Here is a 19,060-nt window from a genome sequence, read left to right on the forward strand (position 1 = left end):
TTTTTTTCTTTTAGTTGTAGATGGACACAATACCTTTATTTTATTTATTTTTATGTGGTACTGAGGATTGAACCCAGTGCCTCACATGTGCTAGGCAAGTACTCTACCACTGAGCCACAACTCCAGCCCCACAACTACCTATTCTTAACACATTCTAATTCATTGTTTAAAGAGGAACCCAAGACTGGTTGGTTAGTCATGGTGCTAGCCTGCAATCCCTGCTATTCAGTAGACTGAGGCAGGAGGATTGTAAATTCAAGGCCAGCCTTAGCAATTTAGCCAAGACCTGTCCAAATAAATAAATAAACAAATAAATAAATAAAATAGGACTGGAGATGTAGCTCTGAGATAGAGTACCCCTGGGTTCAACCCATTACAAAAAAGAAAAGAAAAAAACCAGAGTGTGCAATTTAAAAGATTAATTTTATCTTGTCATTTCTTTCTTTAAAACATTCCAGGGCTGGGGTTGTGGCTCAGTGGTAGAGTGCTCGCCTAGCATGCATGGGGCACTGGGTTCAATCCTCAGCACCACATAAATGTAAAATAAAGATATTGTATCCACCTAAAACTTACAAAAAAAAAAAAAATTCCAAAGGCTTCCTGCTCACTATAAATAATCCCTGCAGAATTAGCTCCTCTCCTTCTACCTGGTCTTTTCTCTCCCTGTGAGTTTCAGTGTACCACTGCCTCATCTGTTTCTGGAACTTACCAGAACCTTTTTCACTTTTACTCTTCCCTAACTTGTTCTTAATATTGCAGCCATAATCGACTTAAAAAAATTAAAAAAAAAAAAAGTCCAAAATCTTAACATGGCCTATCTTGGCCTCAGAAAATTTAGTCCTTACTGACCTCTCTATTCTTTCCCCATTCCATGCTCTTTATCTCCATGGTCTGATTCTATCTGAATTATTTTATTTTATTGGTGCTGGGGATTGAACTCAGGGGCACTCAAACACTGAGCCACATCCCCAGCCCTATTTTGTATTTTATTAAGAGACAGGGTCTCACTGAGTTGCTTAGCACCTTGCTTTTTTGCTGAGGATGGCTTTGAACTTGAGATCTTCCTGCCTGAACCTCCCAAACTGCTGGGATTACAGGCATGTGTATCCGAATTATTTTGATTATTCTAACAGTTCAGGCTTTTGCCTACCGGAGCCTCTATACCCGAGCCTCTATAAATTAGGCTTGGGATGTTTTTACTGCACACACCCCTATCCCAGCAGAAAGCTCTTCCTCTCCCCTTTCAGTTTAGGTAATTTCCACTCATTTTTTCAAATTTCTTCTTAAACTTCCACACTCATCATTTCCATTTACCTCCACTCCTCAGATCTAATTGATTTAGTTAGTATAACATCCTGGGCTTCCTCTTTGTTAGAACTTCACAACTTCAGATTCATTTCGAATGACTGGTTTTCCCATTACATTGTGAGCTCTATGATGGAGGGACCCCATCGACCATATTATTTATCATCTACATGGTGCCTGACCCAGAGTAGCTGCTCTATCTCACCTTTTGTTGATGAATTGATCCTTCTAATGCCCAATATATAAAAAAATAAGCTATGATTGAAACCGAGGGGAGTCAGCCTACAGTACATCACTGTATGCACATGTTCTTCCAGACACAGTTTTTTCCTCCTCTAAAGGGCCTCCAAGGAATCCTTTGGCTCTAAATAACAGAGTTTGGAAAACATGAATTAGACTCTCAAAATTTGAAGAGCCTAAATTAACAAAATACCAGTAGGGAGGTTAAATTGTTATTTTATCTGTGGAAGGTTTGGCATCTTTTAGTCCTCAACTAGGCATAAAAAGTGACAGGAAGATGACACTCATGTTTCTGACTCCAGTAACAGAATAGATTATAGGAACATATTGTAGTATAGAGAATATCTAAGGGACAGATTTGAAACTCATTTTATAAATGTTGAATATATGCCACCTCTGAGATGGTGAAGTGGAAATATCCAGAAGTCCTTTGTTTTTTTCATTGGTTAAAAGGTATATAACAGTTTTGCTTAAAGGACAGAATTAGAATAACGTATATGAAAATGATTTGCAAATACAAGAGTTTAATATATTAGCTATTACTTACCAATTTTTTTTCTAGGAAACAGCCTCTGTATAAAAAGCTTCCCTGTTGGGCTGGGGTTGTGGCTCAGTGGTGGAGCATTCAACTAGCACATGTGAGGCACTGGGTTTGATTCTCAGCACTGCATACAAATAAATAAAATAAAGGTATTAGGTCACTGGGGTACTGCCCTCAGATGGGATTATGGAATGAGTTTTATAAATGAATTTTCATAAGAACAAGTTGTTACAAAAAGGCCAAACCAGACCCCTGAATCTCTCTGGCTTCCTATTTCCTGTGATATCTTCTCCATAGGTCCTGTCATCTTGGTGCCATCTTCCATGAGACTGTCACTGGGAGTCAAACTAATAGAGTCATCAGACTTTCAACTTCCAAAACTGTGAGTTAACTAAAAATCTTTTAAGTACCCAATTTGGGGTATCTTGTTATAGCAACAGAAAACTGATTAACACACGGGTAGTATCATTTACCTGTATTTCCCTTAAGTTTGACCTCTTTTAATTCTGTTATCAACCCTGACTTAGGCACTATCATTATTCCTGCTTTCAAACGTGGAAACTAAGGTGTGAAGAGGTTAAATCTCTTATCTCAAGTGTTAGCCAGGCGTTTTGGCACATTCTTGTAATCCCAGCTACTAGGGAGACTGAGGCTGGAAGACTGTTAGTTGGAACCAACCAACTAGGCAAATTAGTTAGATGCTGCCTTAAAAAAAAAGAATAAAAGACAGGCGTGGTGATGCATGCCTGTAATCTGTAATCCGAGCGGCTCAGGAGGATGAGACAGGACGATTTTGAGTTCAAAGCCAGCTTCAGCAAAAGTGAGGCCCTTAGCAACTCAGTGAGACCCTGTTTCTAAATAAAATACAAAATAGAGCTGGGGATGTGGCTCAGTGGTGGAGTGCCCCTGAGTCCAATCCCCAGTACCAAAAAAAAAAAAAAAAAAAAAAGTTTTAGAATGGTAGAGTGTGGTCAATACACTCTAAGTCAGTCTACGATCTATGATTAATTCTCTTCTGTTTGTACAGTTTGTTAATAAAATATATAGAAACATTACAGAATGGAGTAAATGTAAAATGGGTTTACCATAACCTCTAGTGGGGATATCAAGAGGATTAGCCCTGAGGCGCTAAATACTGAAAGCTAGTCATGAGAAGTAGTAGAAAATTTTGATCTCACTGTATACCGTCATCCCTCCTGGAAGATGTTGCGGGCTGGACGTGGGGTGGGATGGGGTGGGGTGGGGTGGGGTGGTAAGGGGAGCGGTGCCTAAGGTAGTAGGGGACAATTGCAGAGCAGAGAGATGGGAGGAAATCTGAGAAATGGAAAGCACCAAACGTAACTTTCCTGAGTCACAACTAGAAACTGTCCTCTTCGTGTTTACGAAAACATTGAGGCCCACTGCACCCCCAGACTAGGTTACTAACTGAGGAATTTCCATAGAACTGGGAAAGCGCCTCCGCTACCTAGCGTCAAACTGAGCCTTCTCTCTGGGCAACCCAAAAAAGGCGTGGCCTGAGGATTAGTCCCGCCGCCCCCTTATCACCAACTTAGACGACGATTGGTCCGGAGGTGGGTGGCGCCTCAGGGAGGCGGATCTAGGAGCTCAGTTCCGGCTCGCGCCGCCATTTTGGCTTGTGTGAGCTTTTCGGACGTTCTGATTGTGTCCTCTCTCTGGGTTGGTTCTGCAGACCACAGGCTCCGGGCCCGCGTTCGAGTGTCAGGTTGGAGCCGGGAAACGCCCCTAGTGGTAGCGGCGGCGGGGGCAGGATGAGCGCGGAGGCGGCGGACCGGGAAGCGGCCACCTCCAGTCGGCCCTGCACCCCGCCGCAGACCTGCTGGTTCGAGTTCCTGCTGGAGGAGTCGTTGTTGGAGAAGCATCTGCGCAAGCCCTGCCCGGGTAAGCGTGGCACCTGCAGCCCTGGGGGCGGGACACGCCCCGGCCTCCCTCAACTCAGGTTTTCTGGGCCCCCGAAGCTTGTCAGGGCCCCTAGCGAACCCCCTTATATTAAATATCCCTGTGCCGGGGTGCCGCCGTGGGGCGCTGCAGAGGCCCTTTCGCCCTCTGTAGGTCCTTTTTTACTGTTTGGGGTGTTAGTACGGGTCTGGCGGTGCTTTGGGTCGGGGATGCTGGCCGGAATTCCCCACCCGCGGTGCTGGAGGTTGAACCTAGGGGCGCTCAACTCACTGAGCTACGTCCCCAGCCCTGTTTTGGGATAGGTTGTCACTAAGTTTCCCAGACCGGCCTCGAACTGAACTTCTGATCCTCTTGCCTCAGCTCCCCGAGAAACTGGGATTACGGGGTGCGCCACCGCATCAGGAACCCGAACCCTCTTTACGAAACCTGGGGCTGTATAAATTCAGGGAAGTGGGGAGGAATCCGTTCTGATGCTGAACCTGACGCTAGTTATTTTCTTGGGTTCTTGTTTAACTCTTGTTCTTCAGTGAGAGAATTTTGTATTCCAAAGCTGGCTACGTGTTAAAATCTTTGAAAGCAGGTACTGCTACATAGTTGCAAGGTGGTTATTACATAGTGATGATAATGCTTAATATCCCACTTAAATGGGCTTTATGGGAGAAGGAGGAAAATTTCAGGCATTTCTGGAAAGAGGTATTGGTATGAAAACCTAAGTTTCTTCCCTTAGTTCAAATCCAAATATAGATTGAATCTAACAGGCAGTCCTTAACTAAAGGTGGTCTTCAGAGACTAGTCTGAGAAGTTAGTGTACTTTAAATAGGCAGTTTTATTACCTGTGCTATGTCTTTTTTAGTTCATTCCATTTGACAAAAATTGCTTCCCAGAAGCCAGGCACCGTGCTTAATTCTTTATATGTGTTATCTGGGTTAATTCAGTCTTCAGAATAATCCTGCCAGGTAGGTGGTATTATTCTTTTTTTTTTTTTTTTTTTTTGCATTGGAGGGAGCAGGTGCTGAGAGGTAACTTGATGGAGATTCCTCTAATTGTCAACTCATTAGTTTACAGCCTGCACCTCTTTCCTGTAATTGGCATTGGTCATTTGCTGAACTGGGAATAACTACTAGGTTCTTCCCTGTGAAGTGTTTCTTCTGTACTAATGTTTTATCCCTTCTTCCTTACCCATTCTTCTAGATCATCTCCTTTAGCCCTCGGATGTATTTCTTATATATTGTATTCCTTAGTCTTTATAGCTGCAGAGTTGTTTGGATTCCTTTTATGGCATAACAAAACAGTACAGTGAATTCTTTTTGTGTATCCATAATTAAAACTTAAATTTAGAAATTTATTTTCTTTTAAATCCTAGATCCTGCACCAGTTCAACTTATAGTTCAGTTTTTGGAACAGGCTTCCAAACCTTCAGTTAATGAACAAAACCAGGTTCAACCTCCACCTGATAACAAGAGAAATCGTATTTTAAAACTTCTTGCTCTTAAAGTTGCTGCACATTTGAAGTGGGACTTAGACATATTAGAGAAAAGGTATAAAGATTTACATGAAATTTCATTTGGAGTACTATTTTGATACTTTTGTTTATTTTTGTGTATGTGTTTAGGATATTGGCTTTTAAAATGAAAATTTTCTTCCTGTATTTTCTTGGTAAAATATGCAGGTATTTTTCAGGAAGTACAAAAAATATTTAAAGCAGGGTGTGCCTTGAGTCCCAGCATTTGGAGGCTAAGGTGGGAGGACCAGAAAAAAACAAAATTATTTTCTTTCATCCCCTTCTTCTCAGTTTAAAAAGAAATACTTTATAGGAAATAGGGAAAAGTTCAGAAAAGAAAGAATTCTAGAGAGAAGTACTTTTTAACATTTTTCTTGTTCTTTCTATGTTTTTGTTTTATCAGTGCTGGAAATTGAACCCTAAGCATGTTAGGCAAGTGGTCTAAACTACACCACGCCCCAGCCCTTTATATTTTTCTCTTTTTGGTACTGAGGATACCCAGAGACACTTTACCACTGAGCTACATCCTCAACTCTTTTTTATTTTGAGATAGGGTCTCACTAAGTTGCTTAGGGCCTCACTCTGTTGCTGAGGCTGACTTTGAATTTATGATCCTCCTGCCTCCGTTTCCCAGTCTCTGGGATTACAGGAATGCACCACTGCACTCAGCTCCCATTTTCGTTTTTGTGATTATATCTTGTATACTGTCTTTTTTCTTCACTTAACATATCATTAACTGTTTCTTCATTGACAGTCATTTTGTTTGTTTCTAGTTTTTCACTAATATAAATCCCAAGCCCTTAAATATCTTTGCCCACAAACTTTATCTGTATTTTGAGTTATTTTTTAGGATTTTAAATTGCTTGATCATGTGATATGCCCCCCCCCCCCCCCCCCCCCCCAGGGATCAAACCTAAGGCCTCTCTTGTGCTAGGCAAGTATTCTATCACTGCATACAAACCCAGCCCTCCAGACAAGATAGTTGGATTGTTGATGATAATAAGCAAATTTAAAATATTTAGATGTGGAATTTGTACTGTGATTTTGTTAAAAGTTCATTTTTCTGAGATATAGTCTAAAATATTTACAATTTGGGAAGTGGAAATTAGAGTAGAAATGAAACATGATGGTCTTTAGTTGATAATTGTTGAAAGTGGATGATGCGGATTCATTTTATTCTACTTTATGTATATGTTTCTTTTCTTTTTTTTTTTTCCTAATAATTTAAAGTTTAAAAAGTTCTTTTGAAATGTGATAGGCAGACCTGAAGATTTGACCTTTTGGAACAATGTAATTATTTTTAGTGATGATTTAGAATTGTGTATTTGTTGCTTCTTAAGCACTAACATGCAAACATGTTGCTTCTTTTAAGTTTGTCTGTTCCAGTATTGAATATGTTACTAAATGAACTGCTCTGCATCAGTAAAGTTCCTCCTGGGACAAAGCATATAGACATGGATCTGGCCACGTTACCCCCAACCACTGCCATGGCTATACTTCTCTACAATAGATGGTAAATTATTTCATAAACCCAAAATGTGCTGGGAAACCTCTGTTTAATTGCACTCTGGCTTTCAGGCGTGTCTTTTTAAGGTTCTCCTGCCCTAGGGGATTCTCAGAGGATCTTTCGAGCTATGAGTATAGAGCAAATTTGTGAATGTGTATATTAAAAGCATGCTGCTTAAAATGTGTGTGTGTATGTGTGTGTGTATACATAAGTAGCATGTCAAAGCTTCAGAGAATTTATGCTACAAATCTTCTAAGTGGTATTTGAAACAATAATTGAAGTGACATTTATTGGTATATTAAATTTTATTTTTCTTGTCTTCAGGGCAATTAGGACAATTGTTCAAAGTAGTTTTCCTGTCAAACAAGCAAAACCTGGACCCCCTCAGTTAAGTGTGTAAGTTGGCGTATATGACCTTTGTTTGACATTTTTTAAATCAGAATTTTAAAAAATTTAGCAAGTTTTAAATAACCTGTGTTATAGAGGAAGCAGAGCAGAGGGCCTGCATAAAGGTTTATTTGGAGGAGTTAGAAGGTTGGAGAATCAAATAGTGCTCTAGAAATCTAGGATAGAGAGCTCTGAAGAGCATTTTAAGAATTGCGCCATTCATCAGAAAGTAGTTTATTTTTTTGTCAAATTCAAAGCTTATTACAAAAATTTGAACATGAAGTTTTAATTCTTAAGTTTCAGGTAGCAGTTTATCCTCATTTACTGATCTAAAGCACAGTTTCTAACTTTATAGAAATGAACTTTTGTTAGTAAGTTTTGTCTTGAAAGTTTAAAAAAAATTTTTTTTTAATATCTTTTTATTTATTTATTTATTATGTGGTGCTGAGGATCGAACCCAGGGCCTTGCACCTAGGGCCTTGCACCTATGAAGTGAGTGCTCTGTCGCTGAGCCATAACCCCAGCCCTGTTGTTTTAAATAAATATTTTTTAGTTGTAGTTGACACATTTATTTTATTTATTTATTTTTATGTGATGCTGAGGATCGAAACCAGGGCCTCGCACGTGCTAGGTGAGCGCTCTACTGCTGAACCACGACCCCAGCCCCTTGAAAGTTTTATTATTCAAGACAAATGAGAAAATACTGGTAAATTAATGAGCTTCCATAAGAGAAAGTATTTTTTTGTGTGTGTTTTTTTAAGCATGAAAAGTAGTAGCATTAAAATACTTAAGCTCACCTTAAAGAATGATGCTTTTCAATTCAGAATTTTTTAGTCTTGAGAATAACATTTGAATGATTTTCAATCATTTCTCTTTTAGTATGAATCAGATGCAACAGGAGAAAGAGTTAACAGAAAGCATTTTGAAAGTGGTAAGTATTGGCATTAGTTACATTGTAACAGTCGTGGAACACATTTTTAGCATGTATAGATGCATCTTCTAAGGTATGTGAGAGTTGTCAAGGTCTAGGTGCATTGACAGAAATTTTTACTGCCAGAATATAGGTAATATTGCACTGTAAATTAAACAAGTTTTCAACTCTAGTGGTAGAGTACTTTTATCACCAGTTCTATTGTTGAATATTTCATGATACTAGAAATCAGTGTTTTAGGTGATGTATTTATATTGTGTTTTCTACAAATTCCATAAGAAATATATATAACTTGTATTTTAAAATTATTCAATAATCAGAAAACAATTATTTTTATTATTATTATTATTATTTTTTTTTTTTTTTGAGATGCTGAGAATTGAACCCAAGGCTTCACTCATGGTAGGCAGGCACTTTACCCCTGAGCTATATACCCCCAGTTCAGACTATTTATTTTTAAGATGACCTACAGGAGGATTTCCTGTAATTTAAATATTATCTCTACTTTTTAATACCTACAATATCCCAGAAATGTCATGTAAGGTACAGGGGATGGTGGGGAGAGGGACATTAAATAATCTGTATCTATATAAAAGAAATGTGCTGTAGTATTTTGAATATTGGAAACAAAAACCCTGAGTCATTTTATTGTTATCCAGTGTCTAGTAAAGTGACTGGCACATAGAGGCATATGGATATTTCTTGAATAAATCAAAGTGAAGCAATTCAGATTTGTATTTTTTATTTATTTATTTTTGGTACTAGGGATTGAACCCAGGGGTGCTTTCCCACTTAGCCACATTCCCAACCATTTTTTATATTTTATTTAGAGACAGGGTCTTGCTGAGTTGTTTAGGGTTTCACTGAGTTGCTGAGTCTGGCTTTGAATTTTGCCTCAGCCTCTTGAGCTCTCTGGGATTATAGGCATGCTCCACTGCACTGGCTGCAAATTTTTATATTTAATTTTATTTTATTTCTTTGTATTGTGGATTGAACCTGGGGTGCTTTACTACTGACCTACATTCCCAGCCATTAAAAATTATTATTTTTTAAAGTTTTGAGACAGGGTCTTACTAAGTTGCTTAGAGCCTCTCTAAATTGCTGAGGCTGACCTCAAACTTGGAATCCTGCCTCAGCCTCCTCTGAGTCTCTGGGGTTATAGACATATACCACCATACTCGGCAGTGCAAATTTTAAAATAATTTTTATTAACTTTTTATGAAAAAAATCAATGTTTCTGATTTCGAAGTAGGAACTTAAGTTTTTTCTTGGTGGTTTTTAAATTCTTTTTTCCTTTAAGATAACTTCATTTCAACAAATTTAATTGTACTCTTGCTGTGTAGGAAGTTTTTTATTTTTGTAACTAGTTCAATACACTAAGCTACTAAGTATCATGTAAATATTTTTTGGTTAATAGCTATTTTTGCATTTTAATTCATTTATTGTATTTTTGTAGCTAAAAGAACAAGCTGCTGATTCTATTTTAGTACTAGAGGCAGCCCTAAAATTAAACAAGGATCTTTATGTCCATACAATGAGAACTCTAGATTTATTGGCTGTGGAACCAGGCATGGTAAATGGAGAGACTGAGAGTTCTACTGCGGGATTGAAAATCAAAACTGAGGAAATGCAATGCCAGGTATTTATTTCTGTATTTATTACTGCATGGCAAAATGTTTTGTTTCATAGAGATCATTCTGATACTTTTAATTGAATTTATTTCTGCCTTTTCTCTTTGGTTTTGAGTTAAGATGTTATTAAGTTTGCATTTGTATTTTGCAAATTTTATAAGACTTCACTTGAGATTTTTCTAAAAAGGAAAATATCATGTGATCTATTGTATCTGAAATAGTTTTCCACTTGAATTTAGAAGACAGTTTAAATATAGAGAATGCAATGAGTATACAATTGATTTGCGGTTTATTCATGTCATTAGAAGTCTTAATTGGATCAAAACCAAACAAAACCCTCAACTACTATTGTGCTATACTGAAAACTAGACTCCTAAAGAAAATATCTACTTTTTGTTGTTGATGGAATACAGGGGTGCTCTACCTCTGAGCTATATCCCAAGCCCTTTTTATTTTTAAAAAAATTGTTTTTGGTACTAGGGATTGAACCTAGAGGTGCTTTACCACAGAACTACATCCCCAGTCCTTTTTATTTTATTTATTTATTTTTTAATTTTAAGACAGAGTTTTGCTAAATTGTTGAGGCTGTCCTTGAACTTGTGATACTCCTGCCTTAGCCTCTTGAGTCACTTGGATTACAGCGTTTACTACCTTGCCTGGCTTCTGCATTTTACTAACACAGAACCTTGAGTACAGTAGAAATTTTAAAGTGTTCATTGAGTATTACCTAAAGAGGTCCATTAGATTAGTACATTTAACCTATATTCTTTGTGTAAATTGGATGACTTTTTTCATCACTAATTCTGGAAAAGGGCAGAAATAGTTAACATAGTGTTTGAAAGGGGTTTTTCAGATTTGCTGACTCCACAGTTGAAGGTAATAAGTTTTTCAAAACCTGGTGAGATAAAGAGTTCATGGGGGAAAAAAATTGCAGTAGTAAGGTATTGATACTTGGTAACCTTTTAAAATCATTGATGAAACTTGCATGTGAGAGTATTTCTAGTGCTATGTATCTCATAGTATTTCAGAGTCTTTTTAAAAAGCTGTTGCTGGTGTGGTGGCTCACGCTTATGATCCCAGCGACTCAGGAAGCTGAGGTTGGAAGATCGAAGGTTCAAAGCCAGCCTCAGCAACCTAAGCAATTTAGTGAGACCTGTCTCAAAATAAAAAGTAAAAAAGGCCAGGGATGTAGCCCAATGGTATAAGTGCCTCTGGATTCAATCCCATAAAAAAACAAAAACAAAACAAAACAAAAACACAAAGCTGTTGACAGCACTTCTGATCTAATCTTCATAACATGGTGGTTGACATAACCTGAAAAACAAGACTATAAAACACTTAGATGTGCTAAGTTAGCTTTATCAGATATTCTTTTATACATAGCTGAGTTATAATTCCTGTTTTCTGAGGAATCTGTTGGCTAAGTTTGGTTTGGCAAATTAGTGGTAATACTTATTTTGGAACATGGCAATGTTTAAAGTACATCATTATTAAATTACATTTACATTACTAAAATTCACCTAAGACTCAAAAGTATTTACATCATTTACCATAAAACCAAGTGTTGCTGAACTTAGTGGTGCACATCTGTAATCCAAGCTACTCAGGGGGCTTAGGCAGGATCGCAAGTTTGAGGCCAGCAACAAGCAGCTTCGACTTTAATATGTATGAGGTCCTGAGTTTAATCCCCAGTATTACTGGGGTGTGTGTGTGTGGGGAAATGTGTTACTGTCCAATGCAAAAAGTTGGTTTCATTATCTCATTTTTGTTTTTTTTTTTTTTTTAAAGAGAGAGTGAGAGAGAGGTACCGAGAGAATTTTTTAATATTTATTTTTTTTTTAGTATTTGGCAGACACAACATCTTTGTATGTGGTGCTGAGGATCGAACCCAGGCCGCACGCATGCCAGGCGAGCGCGCTACCGCTTGAGCCACATCCCAGCCCTCATTTTTGTTTTGTTTTTCAGTCCATTGACCACCTTTTAACTGTAGAATGTTAACTCATTTTAATGGCTTGTCAGTTACTGTAATAAAACTTGAAAAAAAAACCTTAATTTTTTGTATTTGCCTGGGAAGGAGAATTACATATAACTATAATATATACGTGTGTGTGTGTGTGTATGGTTTTTAATCGTTCCTTTAGTATCCTTCACTCCAGATGTGATGAGCTCTCTCTATAATGAAAATCAGCCAGAAATTTAGTGTGGGCTAAATAGTGCAAAGCAGAGGCTGATGAGAATCAATCTTGATTCACTGAACAGGATAAACTATATAAAACATAACAATAAAGTGAGGTTCAATAATGAGTACCAGATACTATTATAGCTTAGGTATTTGAAAGAGGAATAAGCATCTGTTGGCTAAGTTTGTTTTGGTGTAAATGGAAATAAAGTGTGTAGAATGAAGTTCACTCATTTCTGGGATACCATGTGAATGGGAAATTGAGAAGACTGGTGTGATTAGAGGAAAAGTAAAGACACTTTGAGAGAAAAATTAAGATAGATGGAATTCTTAAAGATTGGATCAGTGAGATTGTACTTTTTCCTATTTGGAGAGAATAATTGATGAATTTTTTTTTAAGATATTTTTTAGTTGTTGATGGACCTTTATTTATTTGTATGTGTTGCTGAGAATTGAACCCAGTGCCTCACGCATGCTAGGCAAGCGCGTTACCACTGAGCCACAACCCCAGTCCCTAATTGATGAATTTTTTTTTTTTTTTTTAAAGAAAGAGGGAGAGAGAGGGGGGGAGAGAGAGAATTTTAATATTTATTTTTTAGTATTTGGCGGACACAACATCTTTGTTTGTATGTGGTGCTGAGGATCGAACCCGGGCCGCACGCATGCCAGGCGAGCGCGCTACCGCTTGAGCCACATCCCCAGCCCTGATTGATGAATTTTTAAGTCAGCTCAAGTAGACTTATTTGGGAATGGGTAAGCTCAGTGGTAGAGTACATGCAAAGCACTGGCTTCATTCTCTAGCACCAAAACAACTGCTTTCTTAGCCATGTGTAGAATAAACGTGCTGCATAGGATTCTTCTTCCTAGATCTGAGTTTAAGCCTGGCTCTGCCAGTGTTTGGTTCTGTGTTTTTCATGTCACTTTCTGGAACCTAGTATTCTTGTTTTGGTATTGGAATTTGAATCCAGGGCCCTTTGTCACTGTGCTACATCCTGGCCCTTTTTATTTTTTATTTTGAGAAAACATCGTGCCAAGTTGCTGGCTTTAAAATTTGTAATCCTCCTGCTTCAGCTCCGGACTCACTGGGATTACAGTTGGGTGCCACTGCTCCTGGCAGGATCTTAGTATACTTTCTTTTTTTTTTTTTCCTATATTTAAAATTTTTTTTTTTAAATTCTAGATGGACACAGTATCTTTCTTTTTTATTTATTTGTTTTTATGAGGTGCTGAGGATCGAACCCAGGGCCTCATGCGTGCGAGGCAAGCACTCTACCACTGAGCCACAACCCCAGCCCAGGACCCTAGTAGTATTCTTTAAATGGCCAACCTGAGTAAATCTGAGTTGTCTTTTGATTTGTGTATTCAGTGAATCTGGGCATCAATCTAAAAAAAGTTCTTGGAAAAATGTAGAAATTCTGCCTTTAGAAAAAGACAGTTGAAAAAGTAGTGTCATTTTTGGCCATCAATTCAAATTCCTCAGTTTATTTAGTCTATTATGATAGATTTTTGCTTTCCTCCCCATTTGGGGGGATCCCCAACATCTGTTACCCTCTTCTATGTTAGAAGAATTCCTTACCTTTGGGGCTTGGTGGAAAGCACACCCTTCTCTTAGAGTAGAAACTCAAAACTAAATAGTGGCTGTGTTAAGCCTCTTCCAGCTTGAGGGTAGACATATCACAGGTGAATACAGGTATTTAAACTGAATTAGCATCCTATAGGTCAAAGTGGGACTGATAGAGAATCTGTTATGGTGGTGGTTAGTAGCAACGCCAACAATTAAATTTAGTTTCCAGGGGCAGTATTTGGGGAATGCAGCTGTTGCTTTGGTGTTAAGTACTGGTGGCTGCAGGTGACATAAGTTGTGGTATCTAGTGTTGAGATGGGCTACAGTGGTACCTGCACCAGTTTTGGATCTTGTCCTTACTACCTGCCTTCCTTGCCTCTTTTGTTTTCCTCATCTGATTCTTTGGCCTTCACAATAGTTTTACAGGCTATCTGAAATCTTATCATTAAATGGTTTTCTGCTTAAGTGAGTTGGAGTTGGTTTCTATTTTATTGTTCATCAAAAATTTTTTTTAACCTCATTTTTTCCCTCTGTTTTCCTGACATAAAGATCATTTTGAATTCTATCAACTCTAAAGTCCATGGAAAATTATTAAACAACTTTGGTATTCATTCCATTTTAGGTATGTTATGATTTGGGGGCAGCATACTTCCAGCAAGGCTCCACAAATTCAGCAGTTTACGAAAATGCCAGAGAAAAATTTTTTAGAACCAAAGAACTAATTGCAGAGGTAAATACAATCATAATCTATACAGTTTTTTGGCTTTAATTTTTCTGAAGATTAAAAAAACACTGTATTTTTGGGGAAAGGGATTGTAGCTCAGTGGTATAAGGCATACGTAGTATGGGGAAGGTCCCTGGGTTCAGCCCCCAGCAATACCACTAACAAAACACAAATGTGTTCATTGCACTAGATTTGTAGAGTTCAAAAAGTACTAAAAACTGGTTTTAAAAAAAATCTATATTGGTGGAGTTAGGGTGGTGTCTCAGTGGTTGGAGCCTCGCACGTGAGGCACTGGGTTCGATCCAAAGCACCACATAAAATATATAAATAAAATAAAAGTACTGTGTCCAACTACTACTAAAAAGTATAAAAAAAATTTAAAAAATCTGTATTACTACTACTTGGAATTAACTTCTTTTACCTTTTGATCATATTTTCTTTCTGTATATTCTTAAACAGTTCAGCTCATACATACTATTTTGTATCTTGCTTGAGTCTTTGAGTAGGCATTTAAATTTATCATTCTATTATGTGGGTATCCTTTTTTTTTTTTTTTCTTTTGGTACAAGGGATTGAACTCGGGGGCACTTAACCACTGAGCCACATCCTCAGCTTTTTTTTGTATTTTATTTAGATAGGGTCTCACTGAATTGCAGTTGCTGAGGCTGGCCACTGGGATTATAGGTGTGTGCCACCTTACCCAGTTTTGTGGATACTCTTTGATTGACTATTTCCTTTATATTTGGGCACTTAGGTTATTTAATCTCTATTTTTTTTTTTTTTTGATATTTGGGTTTAAACCCAGCAGTGCTCTACTACTGAGCTACATCCCCAGCCCTTTTTAAATTTTTGTTTGTTTGTTTGTTTGTTTTTGAGACAGGGTTTTACTAAGTTGGCCAGGCTAGTCTTGAACTTATGATCCTCCTGACTCAGCCTCTCAAATTGCTGGGATTATAGGTGTGCACCACCATACCTGGCTAGGTTATTTACTCTTAATTATACTAGTAGTATTATTATACTACTCTTCATTATACTATATTACTAGGTTATTTACTCTTTATTTATTATATTTTATATATAGCTTTATTGTAAAGCTATATTTATGTCTTAAGAATGAACTTCTGTTCAGACTTTAGAACCTTTTAACTACTATAGACTCATGTCATTTATTATTATTTAATTTTTTTAGTTGTTGATGGACCTTTATTTTATTCATTTATTTATATGTGGTGCTGAGAATTGAACCTAGTACCTCACATATATGAGGCCACAACCCCAGCACAGTTATTACTTTTTATTTTTTTATTTTTTATTTTTTTTAATTTTTTATTGTGAGTTGCAGTAATTACTTTTTAAAGGCAATAAAGTTATAAAACCAAATTGCTTTCTAGCTTTATTTTTCTGATCAGTAGTGTTTTACTCTGTATTTACTTGAACTGGTATATTTAATCAGTAGTATTTAAAAAAATATTTTTTTTATTTTGTTAATATGATGGGTGAAATACAGTATCTTTAAAAAATTTACCTTAATTCCTACTAAGGACAAACTTTTAAAAATTCTGATTCTTGCTGGGCATGGTGACATATGCATGTAGTCCTAGAGACTGGGAGGCTGGGGCAGGAAGATCAAAAATTCAGGACCAGACTTTGCATGTTAGCAAGGTTCTCAGCACTTCAAGGAGACTCAAAATCAAAAGGAATAGGATATAGGTTAGCGTTCAATCCTCAGTAGTAGAGCTCTTGCCTAGCATGTATGAGGCATTTTGCAGTATTGATTCAGGTGTCTACATTTTAAGGTTTATACCTAGTTTTTTGATTGCCATATGCTGGAAACATCACTGCTTCAATTTCTTCTTTCCTTAAAGAAATTAAGTGACTTAGAAATTGAATTTAGTTTATTCTTTTTTCTTTTTGTGTGTGTGCTACTGGAAATTGAACTCAGGGCCTCATGCCTGCTAGGTTAATGCTCTCAGACTAGATCTATTAGGAATTCCAATTTAACCTTGCCCAAGGAACTCTTCAGATTTCTGATTTCATTGTGTTTTTTAGTATAATAAAGTAAAACTCTTTCTCAATTGTGTCGTTTTAAAAAAAATCTTTTTGGTAGGAGCATTTTTGTTCTTCCTAATTGAAGAGTTTTCTATATTATCTCCTTTAAATTTCTGACTGATATATATGTATTTCAAAATGTTTAAGTTTTTTTTTTAACATTGTTCACTCTTTATTAATGTCTTACTTGTCGTATCTGGATAGAGAGATAGATAATAATGTTTATCTTTTGTAATTTGACCCAAAAACTTTAAACCAGGGATTGGCAAAAATATTTTTTTTGTCGGGAGGTAAAGGGCCAGGTAGTAAATACATTAGACTTTGTGTTCCATATTCAGTTTTTTTTTTAAATTTTATTTTTTTAGTTGCTGATAGAACTTTATTTTTATTTATTTATATGATATTGTGTTGGGAATCAAACCTAGTGCCTCACACATGCTAGGCAAGCACTCTACATCTGAGCTACCACCCCAGCCCCCAATATTCATTTTTTTCTGATATTCTTTTTGTTATAATTTACAGTTTTAAAAATTGTTTTTGAAACAATAGATAATAGGCTGTATTTGTCCTATAAACAATAGTTTGCTGACCCTTTTTTTAAATATATAACCTTTTCATTTAATGTGGTGCTGGGGATTGAACCCAGGTCCTTGTGCATGCGAGGCAAGCACTCTACCAACTGAGCTATATCTCCAGCCCCAAACCTTTTCATTTTTTAATGATTCCTCCAGATTTGAATTTTCTGTTATCATTTTCTTGTACTGTTAAATACATTATGGGGTACTAGATTATTGTTTATATTACATTAATGGATAATGATATATAACTCTTACTTTACAGATAGGTTCATTATCTCTTCATTGTACCATAGATGAGAAGCGGTTAGCTGGTTATTGTCAAGCATGTGATGTTCTTGTACCTTCTTCTGATAGTACCTCTCAACAGTTGACTCCATATAGTCAAGTCCACATTTGTTTGAGATCTGGCAACTATCAGGTAAGATATATGATGGGAATGCACTGGTGTAACTGAAAAGTTTTGGAAGCCAGACAACACTGAGTTCTAGTCCTGGTTCTGCCATTTACCAGTTGTATGATTTGGGCATATGACTTAAACTCACCAACTGGCCTAAAAAAGTAGTGGTAATGGTTGTCACATTTCAAGAATTGTAAGAATCAAGTGAGAAGTGTTAACTACACAGATATTCTTTGTTATTGATACTATCCTTTTTTGACCCAGTAGAATTTGCCCATCATAAATTGATTGTGTAAGAAACTCTATGAACATAACTTTAAGTTATAGGTAGATAGCTTTTAGTTTTATGGATCCTGAAGTTTTTAATTCATTTTGAAAGTATATTCTTGTATCATGGCTTTGTTCATCTTTGTAAATATTACAGCAGAAGGAGAATGTGAACTAAGTGGTTTTGTTAGGTTGTGGTGCTCATTTGCAAAACCCTCTTTGCTACTGAGCTTGGTTATCATCTCAGGATGTTGAGATGTCTTGCACCTCAGTGCTTGTCTTTAGCTTTGTAATGAAATCACTGGTAATTAGAGTGTGTACTTTTAAGTATTTATTGGAAAACTTCGATTCTTGAGAGTACACAGTGCCTTCATGTTATTTAACTCACAACTGAAATCATAAAACAACAAAGGTGTAATTTACTTTCAGTTTTGTGTTTCCATAGATGAGGGAGGAGACGATGCTTTCTTCCCTTGTCCCTGATTATTTTTCTAATATTGCTTTCCCTTATGTTAGAAAATTAAATTTTTATTTTTTGTTTTTGGTGCTGGAATTGAACTCAGGGATGATTAACTACTGTGCCACCTCCCCAGCCCTTTTTATTTTTTATTTTGAGACTGGGTTTTGGTGAATTGCTTAGGGCCTCATTAAGTTGCTGAGACTGGCTTTGAATTCTCCATCCTCCTACTTCAGTCTCCTGAACCTGAGGGATTATAGATCTGTGCCACTGTGTCTGGCAGAAAATTAAATTTTCCTGAACATGAATTATAGATATGGGAGAATTTACTTAAGTCTAGAGATCTTTCAGTTAACCACTCCCTAAAACAGGCTTATAGGTGAGGGTCCATAAGGTAATACACAGAATTTTTTTTTTCTCTCTGGGGATCATTGAACCCAGGGCCTCACACATGGTAGGCAAGCAATGTACCACTGAACTACAACCCCAGCCTTCCCCACCCCACAAGTCTTTTTTGTTTTGTTTTGTTTATGGAGACAAGTCTTAGTTGTTTAGGCTGGTTTTGAACCTGTGATCCTCCTGCCTCAGTCTCTTATGTAACTGGAATTTTAGGTGTGTATTGCTGTTTTTGGCACATATAGATGCTTAAGAAGCTTCTGGAAACCACGTATGGTGGTACATGTCTGTAGTCCCAGCTGCTCAGGAGGATAGCAAATTTGAGGCCAGCCTGAGCAAGTTAGCAAGACCCTGTCTCAAAAAATAAAAGGAAGAGCTGGGATATAGCTCAGTTGTAGAGTGTCCTGGCTTCATACCACAAAGGGAAAAAAAAAGAAAGAAATCATGTTTAGCCTTTATTTGAATAGATTCCCTTTATATGAACTGTTT

At 37.1% G+C, this 19,060-nt stretch overlaps 1 protein-coding gene and 1 non-coding gene across 3 annotated transcripts in view; one reads left to right on the forward strand and one right to left on the reverse strand.

Annotated features, from left to right (window-relative positions):
• The first annotated feature begins 3,699 nt into the window (after positions 1–3,699).
• The window catches only part of Ints8 (integrator complex subunit 8), a 55,838-nt gene continuing 40,477 nt past the window's right edge, over positions 3,700–19,060 (forward strand). Inside the window, exons 1-8 of one of the 2 annotated variants that reach the window (XM_046464706.2) lie at positions 3,701–3,985; positions 5,367–5,541; positions 6,877–7,017; positions 7,336–7,407; positions 8,278–8,329; positions 9,786–9,968; positions 14,326–14,433; positions 17,317–17,472. In XM_046464706.2, coding sequence (XP_046320662.1) covers positions 3,856–3,985; positions 5,367–5,541; positions 6,877–7,017; positions 7,336–7,407; positions 8,278–8,329; positions 9,786–9,968; positions 14,326–14,433; positions 17,317–17,472 — 1,017 coding nt within the window. In that variant the 5' untranslated portion in view covers positions 3,701–3,855. Of the gene's footprint in view, positions 3,986–5,366; positions 5,542–6,876; positions 7,018–7,335; positions 7,408–8,277; positions 8,330–9,785; positions 9,969–14,325; positions 14,434–17,316; positions 17,473–19,060 lie in introns of both variants that reach the window. The other variant, XM_046464707.2, reaches the window with a different exon arrangement.
• Trnaa-cgc (transfer RNA alanine (anticodon CGC)) lies at positions 13,358–13,430 on the reverse strand. Its single transcript has one exon. It is a non-coding gene; the product is annotated as a tRNA-Ala (tRNA).

Source organism: Marmota monax, unplaced genomic scaffold, assembly GCF_021218885.2.
Source record: "Marmota monax isolate L192 unplaced genomic scaffold, Marmota_monax_Labrador192_F-V1.1 WCK01_AAM20220418_F8-fsc00003, whole genome shotgun sequence".
Classification (NCBI taxonomy): domain Eukaryota; kingdom Metazoa; phylum Chordata; class Mammalia; order Rodentia; family Sciuridae; genus Marmota; species Marmota monax.